Source organism: Athalia rosae, chromosome 3 (assembly GCF_917208135.1).
Source record: "Athalia rosae chromosome 3, iyAthRosa1.1, whole genome shotgun sequence".
In the NCBI taxonomy this organism is placed as follows: domain Eukaryota; kingdom Metazoa; phylum Arthropoda; class Insecta; order Hymenoptera; family Athaliidae; genus Athalia; species Athalia rosae.
The window spans coordinates 1,140,359-1,160,610 of NC_064028.1; the positions used below are offsets into that span (position 1 = coordinate 1,140,359).

Here is a 20,252-nt window from a genome sequence, read left to right on the forward strand (position 1 = left end):
TTATTAGAATGATAGTGTAGTTTTATTGTAACAATAAGATGCAAAAATTATTCTAAACGGTACAAAGCTACAGCTTCTCTGTAACCAGAGGCTGGACAAGTACGAACAACGGAGTATAAATGACGATGATTCAGTTGTATTTTATGCATACAGTTTTTAGCCGCGATTTCAACAATTCGTAAGATAAAGACTTAACAATATCATCGATGTTAACCTAATTAAATTACAGGAGAGGAGAGGTATACGATTTTCAATAAAGTACGTTATTTTTTTTTTCTTTTTTTAATGTTTTTCAAGATTTTTATTTTATAATCCCATAAGTCTAAAGTAGTCTTCTTCTTAAGTTGTGTACGTGACTGGTCTTGCACAATATAATGGGAATAAATTATAATACTTTGGCTAGTGTTTAATAATCACTTTGGCAGAATCCCGCCCACTAAGGCAAGAAACCGTCTTTAAGTTTTCATTGTTTTTTTTTTCATTTTTTTTTCATTTTTTGTTTTGTTTATGTTTTGTAAGAAAGAACATTAAAATGATGTTCGTACAATGATGGAAAATTTTCTCTGAAAAAATTTGCGTTCTACAGTATTACAAAATTGTTAACGCCTTTCATTCGTTTCTATTCTCCTTTTTATTATAATATTAAATATTACGAAAAGTATTTTTTTTTGCATTTTTATATCAATATCTTACAAATTGTCGAATCAACACAATGTATTAAGCTTGCAAGGTTTAATGTTTTGAGCGAGCGTGTGGGATTGTTGTTTATTATTATGTTTTATCTTTTCTTTATTTTTGGGCTGGCGGTCTCCCCTTACAAGAGTCTTTTCTTTCTTTAATTAATAATTAATAACAGTGACAATTAAAAAATAAGATAGAGGCCTGCCCGCCCGGAATGATGCGCCCTCTAAGTCAGACAAATATCATTAAATACAAGAGCAGAGCAATAATAATTGTGGTATACTCGTATGTACCGTTATTTCGTAGGAACAAAAACGCGGCAACTCTCTAATAGATAAATAATTCTATTATAAACTTGTTACGTTTATACCGCTACGAATTATTCAGACAATATTTCTTAATATCATACTCTTACTCGAAAGAAGTGTTGGAAATAGAAGAAAATTCAAATATATAAATGCGGAGAAAAAAATAAAAGGTCTTAAATTTGTCGCGAAGAAAAATATCGCAATGAAAAATATAATATGTGAATGTTAGGTACACACTACCGTAGGCTGGTATGTTATTTTCGATATATAATACAACTGGGAGTTGGGAAGGGGTTGTGGAATGGGGGGGCTAAGGGGGCACTTTTAAGATATAATGGTGTCTAGTTAAACGATGAAAAATGAGTAGAGCAAGGATCTTTAGGAGCCTCTGAAGATGTCTTTTCATTCAATATACACTTAATCCAATATAAAGAAAAAATCTTGTATCGGATTAAACGCAATGCCATAGATCAATCAATCGGTATTACCCAGCACATGGAAAGAGACTCATGGAAGGTGTTTTAGTGTGGTGATAGCGAAGATGTGGTATATGACTATCAAGACGGCGCTTAGAAGCACTTCCTGTGGACAATGGATGGGCCGGACTCGTCGTACTCTTGTTTGGAAATCCACATCTGTTGGAAGGTGGAGAGCGATGCAAGAATGGAACCACCGATCCATACGGAGTATTTCCTCTCTGGTGGTGCGATGATCTTAATTTTCATGGTGGAAGGTGCAAGAGCGGTAATTTCTTTCTGCATCCTGTCGGCGATTCCAGGGTACATGGTGGTACCTCCGGAAAGTACGGTGTTGGCGTACAAGTCCTTACGGATGTCGACGTCGCACTTCATGATGGAATTGTAAGTGGTCTCGTGGATGCCACTAGCTTCCATTCCCAAGAATGAAGGCTGGAAGAGAGCCTCGGGGCAACGGAATCTCTCGTTACCAATGGTAATCACCTGACCGTCGGGAAGTTCGTAGCTTTTCTCGAGAGAAGAAGATGAAGCAGCGGTGGCCATTTCCTGCTCAAAGTCAAGGGCGACATAGCAGAGTTTCTCCTTAATGTCACGAACGATTTCACGTTCAGCGGTGGTGGTGAAAGAGTATCCTCTCTCTGTGAGGATCTTCATGAGGTAGTCGGTCAAGTCACGACCAGCCAAGTCGAGACGAAGGATGGCATGAGGAAGAGCATATCCTTCGTAAATGGGTACGGTGTGAGAAACACCATCTCCAGAGTCCAATACAATACCGGTCGTACGACCAGAAGCGTACAGAGAGAGAACAGCCTGGATAGCAACATACATGGCGGGTGTGTTGAAGGTCTCAAACATGATTTGGGTCATCTTCTCCCTGTTGGCCTTTGGGTTCAATGGAGCCTCGGTAAGCAGAACTGGGTGTTCCTCAGGGGCAACACGAAGTTCATTGTAGAAGGTGTGATGCCAGATCTTCTCCATATCGTCCCAGTTTGTGACAATACCGTGTTCGATGGGGTATTTCAAGGTGAGAATACCTCTCTTGGACTGGGCTTCGTCACCGACGTAGCTGTCCTTCTGTCCCATACCAACCATCACACCCTGATGACGGGGGCGTCCAACAATGGATGGGAAGACGGCACGGGGCGCGTCATCACCAGCAAATCCGGCCTTGCACATACCGGATCCATTGTCAACTACGAGTGCAGCAACTTCCTCGTCACACATGTTTAGTCTGTTGTGGGGTTAGCTGTAACAAAAATACATTCAAGTTATAACATGATGCCAAAGATTTTTCGAACTTCTCAAACTATATTATAATAGGTCGTTAACTGTGAAGCTCGGTAACTGGCAAAGAAACTTTATTGATTTTTATAAAAAAAAAAAAAAGTTTAAAATCCAAAATTCAAGCACCACTCGATTATCAATGATTATAAAATGTTACGGCCTGTAGGCTGTTCTCAGATATTTGAAACTGAACACGGGAGTGGACACATGACACAGGATTTACAAAATGGCCGTCAGTTCGAATGTCCAAGCCGCTCAGCAACCGACTTTGTAACGGCTAAATAATTGTATTTAACCTATTATAACTATTCCGTGTAATTCGTAAACGTAGATAACTAATCGAAAAATAGATATGAATTAAAAATGAGGCGCAAATGTTTCCGTACGCCTTCTACGAATACTTTGAATCTAGAAACGTCGTAACGGCATCCTGCCCCGCCCAACCCGGTGAGTTCGATCGATAAGCCGGTAAATTTCTTCTTGCGATAAAATATTTGAAAAATACATACTGCCCTGTGGCATTTGCGTGCAACGAAAAATAATTTCCTTTATCTTACAGTTCACCATCGAGTGAATAAACTTGTCCTCAATTCCCGGCATGCTTAACGGACATTTTAGAGAGAGGTGGAGATGATTCAATCTCATCAAAAGCCAACGGGTACCGGTAAATCCAAACAACGGAGGACGATAAATAGGTAATAAAATTTTATCCGGCATTAACACACTTGAAATAAAGAATTTATAGGAGTCGCATGAGCACACGGAAGTTATTAATGGTTAAATAAAAAAGTTTCAAAGAACTTTGGTGATGAAATTTAACGGTTAATCCTGCACAATTTTAACAAGAAAAAAAAACAAAGAATCGCAAAAATAATTCGTAGGTGGACCGAAGTCTATCACAGAACACACCAAATATGGCCACGTCTCTTCGAAACACACCCACTTTATAATTGGAGTCGCCGAGGTAAATTGAAATACATATTTTTTTCAACTAAAACTTCCCACACACTGTTATCCCATATGAAAAAAAAATTAACATAAATTCCGTGGCAAACGTACGATAGAACTACCAATATAGCGATCGTGTAAATTTACTTTCAACTCTCAAAACTAGAACATAGTATAATAATCGCACTTTGTATTTTTTCGATATTTCTTGAACTTACGCTTTCGAGTAAAAAATATGTACAAGTTAGGAGGGTGTCGGCTCACTACAGACTGCCGCACTGTAGACCAATCTAGCACCAAACACAGAATGTAGCCGGTAAGCGAGTCGCAGTGTATTATATGAACAAGACCGTGGATAGAACCCCCACCAAGTAATACCCCGCCAATAAGGACATGGCACCCTCGTCCAATCCCAGCTTTCTTTACCATATATGGTAGTACTCTGCCACGGAGGGGCTCTTCCCCGCTTTCCTCAATCCCCCCCTTCAAAGTTTCGTTCGTGAGGCGCATCTTCCGAATCCAAAGATTCCGCGTACCGAATATCCCTTCTCTCTGCGCCCTTTGACGCCCCCCAGACGGCGCGCCCCTGCCGTTCGGGCTTTCCGCGAATTCCCAATGTCAATGAATAGTCAGGGTTTTTAAATGGTTCTATACATCAATATTACTATACTTACTCTATTCTACTTATTGAGTATAAAATAACTTCCTGTTTCTCTGTTATCTCTCTCTCTATCTTTCTTTCGATCGAATTTTTGGAATGCGTTTAGTAACCGCTACGGCGGTCGGTTACAAATTTTACGTGGGTGGGTGATAATAGAAGATACCTGTCAAAACACCGTAACCGCTGTCAGACTGTAAACGACACGTGTACGAAGAACAACTGAACATGAAAACTCCATCTGACATATTTTTTTAACATTACGCGGCTGTCTTACCTGCGGTTTTTTGTTTTTCTGCGGCTTTTTGTTTTTCTGCGGCTTTTTATTGGACGATTGCCTACAAAATAATTGGCGAATCTCGCAAATTCGGCTAATGAATTTTCGAATTTTTTGAGGGGCTGCGTTAGTTACCCCATTGTGTTATCGACGTTAGCATACGTGAAAAATGTTCTTGCTATTCAATTATAGTTTACGGTGTGTAACGGAGAGGGTTCCAGCCTAGAAACTTGGTTTTTTTGTCTCTCTTTAATAGTTGTTTCTGCAAAGTAGATCGCGAGCTTAGTATCTAAGAAATTATTAAAACGAGATAACGTATCTCCAATTTCGAGGTTACAACTGGAGATAACATTTTCAAATTGACTATGCCATGTAAAGTAATAAATTTTTTCCCTGTTCTTGAAATACCCAACGAGGCATTGGCGGATCGCAAATTTACGGGTCTCGACATAGTACGATGCGATTCTCTAGCAACTTGTAGTGGTGAAATATATTTCCATTTTTTCTACGAAACTAATCCACAGAATCCAGTCATGGATATATCCTGAGGAACATTACGAAAAAAGAGGAAAAAAAATCAACGGTGTGAGAAAATCACGGAACGTCACAAAAGATCGCATTTCTATAGGTTAGAAGACATGTCATCGTGTGAACCCGCATGCTTGAATTACCTTGGCGCAGTGGGCGGTGAGAAAATTTACTCTGAATTAGATTCATTGATAAATTTGGATTCAGGAGGTAAACTTTGGATTTTCTATTTCTGTTCGAATCTTAAAATAAATTGTCTGGCAAGTGGTTGCTGGCGGTAGGTTAGGGCTTGCGACGTCACGTCACAAGAGAGGAAACCGGCGAGCGAGAGAACGTGGTGAGTTTAAAAATAGCCGATGCGTTATATTTGGGGCATCTGCGAGTTTGTAAAACCACCGAGGATCTAGGGACAACCTGTTAGATGAGGTGTGAATATAGTTCGTTGAAATAACGAAGTAATATTCGAACTATCGAGTTGAAAATCTTTCAGTGGCCAGGGAGCAACGCCCTGCCAACATGGCGGCATCCGAGGAAGCCGGCGTTGACCGTACGCGACTTTATAATTTAACCGATAATTGTGACAGTTCGAATCAAAATAAGCCGGTCTCAGCGAAATCTATCGGGATATTAATATTTCCGTGAATATGCGGTCCTTTTAATAACTTTTATCGTACGTTTAATAAAACTCACCTTGAAGACAGGGAAAACGTCACACGTGCGATCAACACTGGAAATATGCCGCGAGTGAGGGACGCCGACCACTGAGTAAAATCGTGCCTCGATAAATTAGACTCGTCCAAAGGTGTGGCAGCGTATGTTACCCACCGTGATAAATATTTCGATAATATTAACTATATTTTCATAAATATTACCAAACATTATTCGACCTCATGCATCATATAATCGTTTTTAACGATCCTTTATTCATTTTTCAGGAAACAAAACTATCGTTTTGTTGTTTTCCTACCGGTTCAAAGTATGCCTGACAACCCTCGCCTTGGTAAAATGAACTGTACCATGTTCCCCCACCATCGTGATCAACAGCTCTTGCCATATATGGGCATAAAACGAATAGAGGCTCCTCATTGGTCGATTCGCCGACTGACGGCTAGGTTCTCCAAATGTCGGTTTAAAGTGTACGATACTCGACCATAGCCTAGCATATACCATATCAACTAGTACCTATAGCTCATGCCTGCGGCTTGACTAACGGTTGACGAAATCTTCTTTAGTATGTGTAAGTTACCATGCCTTGGACACGTATCAGGATTGCCTACGACCTTGTAACCTGGCTCTCTGACGTAACGTGCCCGATATTCAATGTTACTTTGTTCAAAGATTTTCCTCTCTTTGTATTTTGGGATTTTTTGAGTTTTTTTTCGTATTCAGAAATCAATTTGGCGCTCGAAACTCAATCGCCCTTCCCCTACCCCAAAATTACACGACCATACAAACTAATTTACATTACAATAATATGTTATTCGCTTCTTCCGCTCGGCAAATAAGCCCCTGTATTTCTTCTCTACGTATAAACCGGTACACTCAATTCGTCTATCTTTCCTCTTCTTCTCTTTTTTTCATCAATTTGTTTTCTGGGTTAGGTTTATTTTTGTTTAAAGAGAATCAACAAAAATGGCATCGTGTTAGTTTTGTTGTTCAAAAAACACCTGTAAACTTTTGTTGTCCGGTACGCAGTTCATTGGATTAGTCGTTAACTACGTCAGTGAACCACTTCATTATATTCATTCCCTAGTATTTAGTTTGTGATTTTCTTATTACTATTTTTTGTCTGTACCTGCGATGCCCACTTCGATCACGTTTTCTACAAAAAATTGTCAGACAAATGTGGCATTTCTTTCTGTTATATCAGAGTAAAAAATTGTGCTCTCTCTCTTCATCTCTTTTACATGAAAACTTCAAAGTTGTAACGTCGACGCATTATTTTGTTGCAGCAGCAACAACGATGGAAAATGTATGAATAGAAGACGACGTTTGTGCTACATTAACAGGGCGTTATACTAACCGGATAAAGCGGTACGCCACCGCATCACCGACTTTATCTTTTTCTTCAGTTTATAATTTCCAACTGCACATAATATGTTTTATCAACTTGCTAGTGAAGAGGAATCTCAATTCTTCAACGTATAGGTCGTACAGGAAATTATTTCAATGTCGCTATAATATCATTTTTATTAAGACTTCTGCATAAATATGAAAAGTCCTCTTCCATTTTCTTCACAAAGATCAATATCTACTCCGTAGGTATCAGTATACATATCATAATCTTTGAGAATTATAACAGCGATGATAATATTATTTTATCTTTCGATAACTTTAAATTCTAAGTTCTCATTATTATAGCTGTCTCGACTGTCGATAAAAGCAAGGCCATCGGATCGTATCGAATCGATGCAAAATATATTACTTTTTCTAATTTATAATCAAAGTAATTTACAGGTTTCGGTTGCCACGCAGTCCTGTTGGAATTCAAAAGGAATATGAGCAAGGTTCGCACATCATCATATTATTCTTACTACATCTTGGGAGATTTATATTCATGTATACAGTAACAATATGCACATAAAATGAATACATGTGTATGCACACGAATGAAGAATCTTCTCGTTTCGTTTTCAGGGCAAGATTTTTCGAAACCGGTCAATAATTTGCAACCACACGAGTAAAATCCTGGACAAAAGTACGGTGGCGGTCACAAGGTATGAACCTATAGCCACCTACTCTTCTGATTCGAGGTGGTGCAGCGGGAGTTTCTAAAAATAGATTCAAGGGCGCGGACGTCGTCCATAGGGCACTGCTGCAATGGGATACTACGGAACGTGACGTCTCGTAGGGTCGATTAATAGTGGCCCTTTCTTCTGCTCTTGCTGCTGCTGTTGCTGTTGCAGTCACACGGGCGTTCCTGTCTGCTCCCTAACACAACTTTGCTTGTGTTTATGGTGGTTGCTGAACACACCTTGTACATGTATACACACCGGTATACCAGACGCGAGGTATGTTGTGTATGTTCAATGTATGTCCTATTGGTGTGAATGCGAATCGCAAAGACCCAGGGCAGTAAACGTGTGCGCTGGGTTCTGCCAAGCCATCCAGCCATCCAGCCAGCCAGCCAGCCAGCCAGCCAGCCAGCCAGCATGCAGCCCTCGGGAAAGTCTTCCTAAATCGATACGCATGCGGTGCACTGCGATTGCGATGCGTATCCACATAGCGTACCGGTGACAGACGGTCGCCGACCACGTGGCCAGGGAAACGTCAACGTGGATTCAGGTTTACTTCTTTTGATTTTTTATTTTCCCATTTTTACGATATATGGCACACGTAGCATGAACATGATGCATCCGTGTCAACTTTACGGGATTCTATGTGCTTCAGATTTTTTGTCTTACTCAAAAAATTGGTCAAATTGAGATTCGTGATATCGATTCGCATATTCGAAAGAATATGGTCCATGATACTCTTTTTTTTCCTCTTTGTGATGGAAACTACGAGTACAATTGTCCCAACAATTTCTCTTTGAATGTTAAAACTAGGCTAAAAGTTCATTAACTTCGCACTCATTCATGCTGAAGTATTATACTCGTGCACGTATAGTTAACTCGATCGTAGCTACACCGTTCTAAATCACTCTAATTTCGAACCGAGAATTATGTTGGCTCTGCATATAAAAGTAATCATTTTCAAGCAGTCGATCGCACGATACGATTAATTATTTTATATATCCACGTATTTGAATTAGCTCGTTTAATGAGGATTATGATATGATTTACTGCGCCTCGATTTCACCTTTCCGATGATCTCATTCTATGCTTTTCTAATTAATTACGATGTTAATCCATTTGGCGACCGATTGATCTCGAACGATTATTATGAAAAAAAATGAAAGATAATGGAGGATCGTAATCGTTCTTTGAATTCGTGAGTCCTACTCATTTGTGACTCATGCCGTATTACAATTTGCGAACGTATGTCGCATAGCTGCGTCTATGTATGTGTGTGAAACTTCGAAATTTGATCGGTATTTTAATGTAAATCGAACGAAAACTATGTATATTCGTGTATTGATGAGTTAGTCACATACCAAAGCGTAATCGAGTAAGGTAAACTGTGGTCATGATAAGAAAAACAACGAAACAAAGCTGATTCCCTGGATCATTCGATGACTAATACCTCGTGTAACTCATTAAGAATTTAAGAAATTTTTTCGGAAATTCGATCCAATCATCGACGTCTGGATATACCTGCGTAAACAAAAAACAGATTCACAGCAATTGCAATACAGGTAATCGGATTCCGTTCAGAGAAAACTGAGAAAATATACACGATTCTTTTACTCCTGTAATTGCGGTCGGTGACTTTCTTCCTGTAATTATTCCTTACTTCTTTTTTCGTCCGATTTCCGAAGGTTGAACAATAATTTCAACTCCTGACTCTTCTGCGTACATACGTATGTACCTAGTGTACATTTTATTTTACATAGCATGTAATACATAAGAAGTGTTCGTTGAACTTACTGCCACTGAATCTGTGAACCCACTACCCGGTATTGATTTCAAGCATCGCATGCTCTGCAGGAAGCCGACGTCGCGACTGTACCATTTCTACAACTACCAACGTAATTCAGATGTACATAGGTACGTACGTGTGCTTACTATTTGACAAAAGTTTTATTTGTGTGAGTGTGGTCGGAGTAGCGTAATAAACTGTCTATAGAAATCGTAGACGGAGTTGAAAAAAAATTTCTACGAATGAAATCACTATCAGAGGAAGGAATATTTATATGGACACCGCGTGTTATAATTACACTTCGGTTATTCAGATTGTAAAATAAGATTGAACAACAAGTGTGATACGATTACGCAAACGAGTCGTATATGGTGAATCTGCAGATCGGATCGTTCGTTGTTTATCAATCCGAATTGCATAAATAATTGATATTTTTACACACTACCGAAGTGTGTAAAAATGATTGTTTGATGGATTGAAAGTAGTAGGCGTTTCTCGTGAACGATGGAATTTGATTTTGTCATTGAACTTATAATACACTTTGATATTCAAAGTATTATTATCATAATGCGATACACGGCAGGTGAAAACGAGAAATCACTTTCACTTTCGTTATTCCAATCATATAATCGATCCCCGATTACTCATAATAACATGCGCCATACGAAGCTGATGAATTCAATGCATTATTCGCGAATAAATTTATAATCGATTAATTATTATGCAAGAAGCTTATAGGTCCGACTCCCTGTGCGATGTGTAGTACATGAATATAAGTAACTTATACACGTACATATTGTACGCATAGGTAGTACGAGGCGCTCTTGGGGGGCCTTGACAGGGCCTTATTTGGGAGACAAGGTTGAGGTGCGGTGCAGGCCAATGGGTTTTGAGGACAGTTATATCATGTCGTTTTACCGTATTTGGTTCTAATTTTGTTGCACTGATCCGACAAATAACCGAATACTGTGCAGATTTTGCTGCGATATGAAAATCTTACGATTGTTCAGGGATTCAAAATCCTGTCTTATGATCCTAATTTTTTTTCATCCTGCTTCGCCGTCTCTCATTAATTTTTTTTTTTTTTTTTTTTTTTTTATCATTCACGAATATTCATACCTATACATGGAACGAGTGGCCATTGACTTCTGGTGTCAGCAGCGGCTAGTTGAATCATCATTTTTCCATGAGCCTTAGTCGCAAAGTAATTTTTATATTATAACGACGCACGCCGTCACGCAACGAATCTTTTGCAAGATGATCACATGCGAATAGGTAGGTTCGCGTTGGACGTGCAGCAGTAACGATATTAGAAAAATCGTTAAAAGGAATTGTTGAAAAATTAGTGAAATCTAATCGAAACTGAAATAGAAAGAAAAAAATAAAAAATATTTTCACGCCGTTAGAGACTTTGAATCGAACAAATTGAATTTTTTGTCTTCAAAGATTTGCAAAATGCAACGAACAGCAAAAATTTGTCATTTTTGTATCGTGTTTCCAGCCTCTCACACGTCTGAACGAAAAAAAAAAAAAAAAATGTATATTACAAATTATGTGAAGAAAAAAAGAACAGTAAGGGGACAAAATTTTTTTATTCTTCATTTGGAAATATCGGAGGCATACCAAATTACAACCGTAACGAATTTTCTAGAAATGAAATTCCACGATCCGTGCGATTATACCGATACACGTTAAACATATTGTGATTACCTTTATATAACGAGAATAATAAAATGAAATTCTTCTCGTTGATAATATACGAGTATAATCGCTATATTTAGTCGCCCGTTATTATAATGTTGCTCGGTAATGACGTCAACATATCTGTCGCTACGACAATTCCAGTCAGAAATCATCGATGATTCAAGACACCTCGGCGTTGGCAACACGACGACGACTTCTCAGAGTCTGGCGTTTCAAGTTTTTAATTTTCTCTAATCGGTCCGCGTATAGAGTTATTGGAATTCTTCAAACGTTATTGAAACGCTGTCGTCATTCGTAATAAGTGAGGTCACAAATCTACGAATCAGCATCAACATTATCATCGTCTTCCCGAAAGCTTTGTTCATCATCATCATTATCAACATCGAGTAGATTTTCTACTGCAATCTATCATCGAAAAACAATCCTCAAAAAATATAATTCCTTGTTCCTTTTCCCAGAACTTTGAACATCAGCAGCGCCCACCGGCTCATGATGTTGCTTTTCCTCCGATGCAGGCAAAAGACAGCTGAGCCCCTATAGATACCCGGAAGTGGTGAGCAGTGAAAACCGCATTTAAATTAATTCTAAAATAATATTTATAAATATTTAGCTCTTCGGTAAAAAGAAATTACATACATCTAGAAGTGGACCACTTGATTCTTCGAAGTAATGAAAAATTCACGATTATGCGCATGATTTTTTTTGATCGCTAATTTTCAGCAGGTATAATATGCACGAAACGAATGACTAATTTACACGATGAGATGAGTACCCAGTAATGGTACGTACCTATAAGTACCTCGAGCGTCGTTCTTCAGGATTGACCTTGCATCGTATAGATACAGTTGACCCAGAACAGGTATCCTGCAACCGGTAGGTTTGTTTGTTAGGTAGGTAGGTAGGTAGGTAGGTAAGTAAAAGACACAAACGTGATCCATAGTGGCTACCTCGGCATGTCTACATCATGCGGTGTAGTATGTCAAGGAATCGGGACATGGTCAATCGTCCGGTGTAAGGATTACTTATATTTATATACGTTTTATACCCTAAATAGTAATCTTAAAATACCTAACGTATACACGCTCAATTTCGATCATGTTTCAGTCATGACGGCGGAAAACGTCTAGCTAAAATCCTCTACTATTTCATACGTGTTATATCTGCACTCGAAGAACCTCCGCGTCTCCTAGAAAATAATTTTGGAGTTCGTTCTCATCAGGTATTGATATTTCTTTATTCCTTATCCGGCAGAACACGACTGTCCCTCGATTATTTTATTTTCTACAACGTAAATCTACGGGATTTTGAAGAGTGAACATAGAAAATATGGTGACGAGGAAAACTATGTACGTCTGTGCAAGTCATCCGACTCGAGATAAGATTATAGATAATTATTCATCAAACAATGCGATATGAAGGTAAAGAGCCGGAATACGGGCCTTTCACAACAAACATTTCAACTTTTACTATAACGGATATATAAGGAAGACCCGCCGGTTTTTTAAAAACCAACCAATACATACAACTGTAGTACAAGTTGGTGCTGAGTAATATAAAGGTCTGGCGTTTAGTCGAGATTGGGACTCGCGCGGAGCGAGATAAAAAATTTTAAAAAAAGAAGAGGAGGAAAGATGAAACGGAAAGAGAGAAAAAATAGACCCTCCAATATGTGCCACTGAATAGATGTATTCACAAGCGGCATATTTTTTTTTCCTTTCCTTTTGGTTGTTTTTGTTTACATTTTTTCAAAGATCGCCTACCTTCTTCATACAACGCATAATATACAAACCGTACGGTCGAAACGAAATTTCACCCTCGTCTGTGTAGCGACTCCATAAAGAAGGAGAAAAAGAATTCAAATTAGAAATATTTTTTCATCGAAATACGTGAACATAAAGAGGAGGGAAGGGGAGAAAATGATTAAACCTTTTAAGCCTCAAAAAATTATCGTGTATGGTGTATACCTGTACGAGTGGATTTTTAGTTGGTACATAAATCGGCATGAATCGATGTAAAAGTTGGTTCAATGGTCCGCGAGACTTTTGAGGAGAAAAAATGAAATAAAACAATCGGGTGAATGAAGTCGGAGGAGATCTGGACTCTGTAAGGGGCGCTCGATTTATAAATTGGCAGTACAAAAAACGGAAGTTGAATGAAAGAAGGAAGAAGATGAGAACCGTATAATAATGCGATTGCTTGTACAGCTACGCTGCTGCAACGCCAAAGAATGGTGTATAATATATACCTACTTATATGTTGTACATATATGTGTATATATATACTATATACCCATGTATATTAGGCCCCATACGATTATACGATACGAAAACTGCAGCGAGCCAGGAGCAGGCGTTACGGCGGCTGGGTCGACCGCGACGCGATGCAAAAAGAAGGAAGCAAAAGGAATAGACTGACAATGAGAGAGACGAAGTGAGAGACACGGAGAGGATGGAAGGAAAAGAGAGAGATATAGATACCAAGGAGATACGGGATGAGACGCGTCTCGACGACCCAGGCGACTTTCAGGAGGAGAGTCGACTGCTGCGGCGAGTCGAGGAAATAGTAAAAAGAAGTCGAGGAGTCGATCGTACAGGGTGTTGATCGAAGAGGGTTGATCGTTTCACCTGAGAGGATCTGAAAAAAATGGACAATCAGAAATTATTCGAATCGTTAAAATTAACGTAAGAAATTTCGCGTCCATTCGAAAGCAGACTTTTCATTTGCTCAAAAAAATTCGCCTGCGCATAATATCTCCACACACCTTTTGGAAGAGGAGAGAAAACTTTTTAATTAAATCGAAAAGAAAAAAATGAAAAAAGGGTAAAACAATGATAAAAACAAACCGCGATTAAGAACGTGATGTCCGAAGACAAAAGCTGCGATGTACCGTCTTCGCTTTAGTGCAATTCGCATCCCAGGTGCGTCGCGGCGCCTTATTTTACCTCTACGTTTTACCACTCCAATGTGTTGTTATACGGACGGCCCTTTTGTATTCAATATTCAATATTCGTATTTTTCTTCTCTTTTTCTCATTCATTATCCCAACACCTTTGATGTGGGAGTGAGGACGAGCCTACATCAATACAATGTTCAGATGACTCCGAACTTCGGGGTGTCGAGATTTATGCAGATTTTTTTATCTTTATTCTTACAGCAGGTTTCCGGTCACGGACCAAACGGCCTTTATTGTATTCAATTTCACTTATCGGTTTATTTTCGGATGTTCCACGATGTATTTTAGATTCAAATTTCAATCGCCAATTATTTCAAATACCAAATTATCGAGTCATCACACAGTGGACAGGTAAATTTCACACATTAGGTTTGTGGGTGTCGGAATTTTCAATTTTTTACTCGGTTTTCATTCGTCAAATCCTAGCTCCTTATGCTATAGGTAAAATTATCGAGTTTCGTCCAAAGAGAAGAGAAAAACCAAAAATCAAAATTCAGAACGTTCTCAAGATTTATTGAAGAGAGACAAAAAGCAGGGGCAAAAAGTTGCTTTGTTCGAGATAATCGGTATAGGCTATACAATTAAGCATATAGTTACCGAAGGCTAATGACCGTTAATTAGATTTTCTAAAAACCTCTTCAAAGAATGAAGATACCATGGCATGTATACGTGATTACGATATGCATTAAAATTATGCTACTTGCGCCGAAAAGACCTCGATAACTATTGAGATAGCTACATAGGCGTACGTATATCTATAGGTATCTTCAATGTGATACCGTTAACTCTAATGCTGAATATATTTACATAGCTGTATGTATAGGTAAATACATACATGAATTATATGCCTATACACGCGTGTTTACCCCACAAACTTTTTACGCAGACATTGACCCAGAAATTTTTAGTTCCTCCGACGACAGTCTCTACACATACTCAAAGTTCTCGTGTGTTACACACGTGTGAATTTTATTCGTATGTGGTTATCGTGCACGTATGTAAATTATAAGAAGGAGGTGGGCAAAATGGGAAGTGCTGAAAAAGTGAGGTTTTGAAAATAAAAAATCCTTAATCGGAGGATTTTTGATTTTTTAATGAAAAGAGATGAGAAATAACAGCCTGATCGACGAACGGTGCGATTGAAAAATTGTGGAACGTGAGAATCACCGTTGAAAACTGTACATTCAATTGCTCCCAGGAGTAGAAAAAAAAAAAAAATATTCGTAAACACAATCCGTACGTAAAGAAGTTGAATCAACGATAATCGGAAAACCGCTAAGATAACGAGAAATCTACCAGGTAGATCCGTTATTTTACATAAATAGCCGTACAAGCATATTACACGAACATCTATGCGAACCCATACGAACGGGTGTCTTAATTCGTGTCCATATAATTTCCTATTTCTTTTTCTATCCTAGGCAAGCAATACGGCCGCATCCGTGTCGTACATTTTTATATTTTTTTATAATTCGAATCGAAACCAGTCTCTCGGGTTTTCTAACGTTTGAAAAAAAATCAAATAAGAATGAAAATCAGAAAAAGGATAACGATAAACCCTCATCGCGGTGTAACCGGGATTTTTATTTTCATATACGTATATATTATTTATACAACGCGTCGAAGATATTTTGCCCTGTGTAACGTGCGCCCATACGCGCCCGCAGTGCTCGTGATCGCAGGATATCTTGAAACTGGAGAAGAACTCGTTTTGCCGCAAGCCGCGGAGGACACTGGAACCGAAAAAAAAACGAAGAAGAAATAGAAAAGAAAGGGGCCTATTACTATCCTGATCTAACGGAGAAAAATACACAACCGAGATCGATGTACGTAATGTATGCTGCCGAGCCGAAGAAGTTGGAAAGCAAAAATCATATAAAATAAACGCAACGTTCACAGGACGACAATTGCACGGTGGTTTCGGATGTACGATAAAATTTTTAAAAAGTGAACGACGTATGAGAGGAGACTTTTTGACCGATCGATTTTTTTTTTTCGTAACGTGCGGCGCAAAATAAAAATCACATTCCCGTCATGCAGTGGATCGGAAGGATAACAGGATGGGTGCATAGCGCGGATCGATAGGACGCGTCATTTATTCTTTCTTTACTTTTTCTCTGTCTTCGTTTGCCTTGTTCACTTTGTTGGTTTATTTCGGAACGTCTCAGATAGTCGATATAAACGAGACTGTAAAGCTCGCTACGGAATGAAGTGATGATGGTTTTACCAATTTGTAAAAGTGAGGAGCTGCCAAAGGTCGTTTGAAAATTGCTCATTCGGAAGTGTTTAATGAACCGTCATCGCGACGATGCACGGTCTAGAAAGGGGTCCACCCCAAATGATACGGTAACTCGTTAGGCCTGGTCAGTCAACGGCCGCTTGAACTATGATCTTCCGGCGGTTTGTCGAGCCGTTGTCAAAAAAGTCGAATTTTCGGTGGCGCCACGAGAGAGGACAAGTGATGAGGGAAAATGGGTAGCGGGTAGTTTCGTAAAAAAATTTTATTTCTCGTTCCTCCCATCCGGTCCCGCTAAGAACACGTATTACATAAGTGAGATGGTCAGACAACGCTACGATACCGCAAAAACCGCTATCCCGCTGCAACAAAACCGTTTTCCGTTGTCGAGAGTGTTTGATATACTTATGGGGAAAAACCGTAGCCGACGTTTGCGCCCGATGGAATCCCGGGGTATGCGAAAAAACCGCGACAAGTATCCGGCTTCGATAAGCATTTCGATCGTGGAGTATGGTGCGTTTCGTTTTGTTTAATTATTTATAGATCGTTTCTTTATTCCTCCAGCATCGCCAGATTCAACGGTGCCGGATAAAGCTGTTTCGTAAAAGTTCATCTCTTGAGCGAAATCTATATAGGTATGCGTACGGTACCGACAACGTAAAATGTAACACGGTTCATCGAACCAGCGATTTCACGGAACCGGATATGAATTTATTTGTGGAACGTTCGTTCCATGTTTTATTTAATGTTTCCGGTACGAATTAGGAATTGTCGAAAGAGCTCCCGGTGTGTTGTACACTTGTATCAGAATAGTACGCATTCTACTAACTGGATGAAAATAAAAAAAGGAGAAAAATAGTCGATGACGCTTATCGCGTGACCAGGCGAATTCGCGGTGTCTACAGTCTCTTCGTCCAATAGCGATCGAAGTCAAGTACACGCGTATAAAAACCTCATTAAATCGGATAGGAAGCCATCGTCCCGCGCGAAGCACACCTATGGTCGTTTCGAAGGTGGGTGCAGCAGCGAAATGATTTAAAAAAAATCACCAGATTCAGCGGAACCAACACGGGGTATATTAAATTCTACTCTCATCTCGCGATCGATTTCTACACGGAATAAATATATATATTTTCGTTTTATCGAGGATGGGACGGCTGTTTACGTATAGCCAGCTACTCTCAATGCTCGCGAGTTGCCAGCCCAAAGTGGGACTTGTAGCGTTCCAGATATTACAAGTTCAAGTTCGTTTGGAGGTCATGCGCGTCGCCTTCACGGTCAACTCGAGACTTCTACGCGCGATCGCCTTCCACTCCTTCATTTGCAACGAATTCTCTTACATGTACCAACTGCAGACGTCGTCAAACGCTCGGAAGCGATTGAACAAACATATAAAAGTTTCTCAGGGCCTGCCCGCGTCGTGAGAAAAAGAGAAATATTGAAAGGATTAAAAAAAACGAACGGATACATCTCACACGACTGCAGGCGTGATTAATCATTTGCAATTCAGATGTAGAAGATCCTACAGGAATTTTCATTGGGCACGAAGGATTGCGGTATATATATATAATGTGAAATTCCCCGTTCGCTTGGTAACTGCACGGATCCGCGAGGTCTGCCATCGTTTTTTACCCGGACTTGAAATTCCATCGGATGGTTCGGAATCTCGACTTTTAATAAATGCGCGTTTTCGAGGTAATGTTATCAGCGATTTACGCTAACTCAGTTAAATCAATGATAGGAAGTAACTTCCTCAATTTCTACACCTGAAGGTACGTGTATATTTTTTTCTCAATTTCTACAAAAAAATTCCGCGATAATTCGACGCGCTCCAGGAACCAAAACTCGTTCTTATGTGACTCACGAAAACGATTACATTGAGTAAACTACATCGTGATACAGATTTCCAATAATCTTTCTGCTCCATTGGAAGATTTTTCAAAATGTACAAAACGTCTTTTTTTTTTTCCATCGAAAAATCAAGTTACGTCAGTTTGATTTTTTCATTTTCGAACCGAATAAAATATAAATTTCTTTGCTATCGGCTTGTACAGCTATTCAAGATATTTTCATCGTCCCCTATCTGTATGTAAATTTTCCTAATTTTATTCCGTTACATGATCGGAAATCACTCCGCGACTCGTCTCATTTTATTACCCAAATCTGAACTATAGTCTCTGAAATGATATGAAAAAAAAAAATTGGAATAAACGAACGTGAGAGAAACATTGCTGAATGGCGAAGATATATAACTGGGGCAACAACAATTCGCAACTTACAAGTTACCTTGGTGGGATTGCGGGAGAGAGAAAGAGAGGAAGTTTTTTTTGTTCCGTACGAAACAGGCTTCAGTCCACACGGATTATGAGAAGTGCGTTGATCTCTGGCGAAGAACCGAATGGATCGTGGACCAGGAGTATCGTCAGCGGGAGGAGCTGCATAGCAGGGGATCCATCTACGATGAGAATCCGAGAGGAAAACGACGAGGCGACGAGCGCGAATAAAGGCGATTCAAAAACCTGCTTCGAACTGCGTTCGCTACTTGTGTAAGTTTTTGTACGTTGTATACGTATTCTCGTTTATGGCCTTACCTCGTTCGTCTGGTTTGCCTGCTCACCACCTGTCGCCCCGTTATACCTGCAATACTGGATTCTCGATTCCTTATATCCTTAGCGAGTGTAAAGTCTTTTCCAGAGTTCCTCGCTGCACTTTACAGGATAAGCGCATATCGTCGAGCGTGTCCGGTCGCGAGTGGTTTAGAAAATGAAGAAAAAAATAATCCTCTCCATCGGGGTTCGCACATTTTTCCTTGGGAACGTGAAACTGGGATCTCCCTCTGTTCCGACCAAAGAGGAACAATTACGTTTAAGGGAGATAAAAATTACATTGATATGCCGAGATACAAAGAGATGTTTGAATTGACTTCCGCAACGACTAGCCTTCGCCGTGTCTGCACGCAGTTGCAGACGTACCTCGGAATATACGAGAAATCGATTTCGAACGTCTCCCATTCATGAGGAGACTGACGATAACTCGGGACCAAACTTCCTTTTTTTAATACCGAGAAAAAAAGTCCTCGTTACCATCCCTTGAACGGGTTTTTCTTTATTTTTTATTCTTCTTATTTCAGCCCTTTTTTCGATCGATTTTCTTTGGTTCATTCGACGCAGCTAAATTTCCCTATTTTGATGATTAGTCTTAATGACGAACGATCCAGGGATCGAATTTTTCTCTTCTCTTCCTACTTCACTTCCTATATTTATTACAGTTCATGCAATTAGTTAATCTGATCTCTTCCAATCAGCGTCATATGTGCTCATTCATTTCCATGTAGGTCTAATTTTATGTATGCCAACCTACGGATATATAATCCGTATTTTATTCTCTCTACACACTCTACTGCTAAAAGTGACTATGCACTGCAATCTGCACAGATGCAGTGTACGTGTATGTTGTACATACGTGAGATTTTTCGCCGTAACAGTCGTTGCAAGCTGCAAATGAGAAGTGAGTCATTCATTGTTCGCTTTGGAGTGCGCACGTCGTTACATATACCTACTCTGAATTGCGGTATGTATAGGTATAGCACATAACTGTATAGATCAATGCGCATTGTGCATCTATGTGAAATCTGAGCAGGGATTATTGGAAAGGCTGCAAAAAAAAAAATCAAAAAAT

At 39.4% G+C, this 20,252-nt stretch overlaps 2 protein-coding genes across 8 annotated transcripts in view; one reads left to right on the forward strand and one right to left on the reverse strand.

Moving 5' to 3' along the window:
• Positions 1-6,003, reverse strand: LOC105685432 (actin, cytoplasmic A3a). 2 transcript variants are annotated; one of them, XM_012399494.3, is made up of 2 exons: positions 5,851-6,003; positions 1-2,711 (listed from the first exon to the last, which is right to left on the reverse strand). In XM_012399494.3, exon 2 carries the CDS (start codon positions 2,687-2,689, stop codon positions 1,559-1,561), a length of 1,131 nt encoding a protein of 376 aa, XP_012254917.1. In that variant the 5' UTR covers positions 2,690-2,711; positions 5,851-6,003; the 3' UTR covers positions 1-1,558. The 2 variants fall into 2 exon arrangements, with proteins under 2 accessions (XP_012254917.1, XP_012254916.1); XM_012399493.3 differs by lacking the exon at positions 5,851-6,003 and adding an exon at positions 3,916-4,071.
• LOC105685319 overlaps positions 5,473-20,252 on the forward strand; it is a 26,438-nt gene continuing 11,658 nt past the window's right edge. The window contains exons 1-6 of one of the 6 annotated variants that reach the window (XR_007277650.1): positions 5,473-5,962; positions 6,096-6,397; positions 7,113-7,194; positions 7,618-7,667; positions 7,798-11,686; positions 11,844-11,938. The gene's annotated coding sequence lies outside the window, so the exon portion shown is untranslated. The other 5 variants (XR_001102982.3, XR_007277653.1, XR_007277651.1 and 2 more) reach the window with 5 other exon arrangements.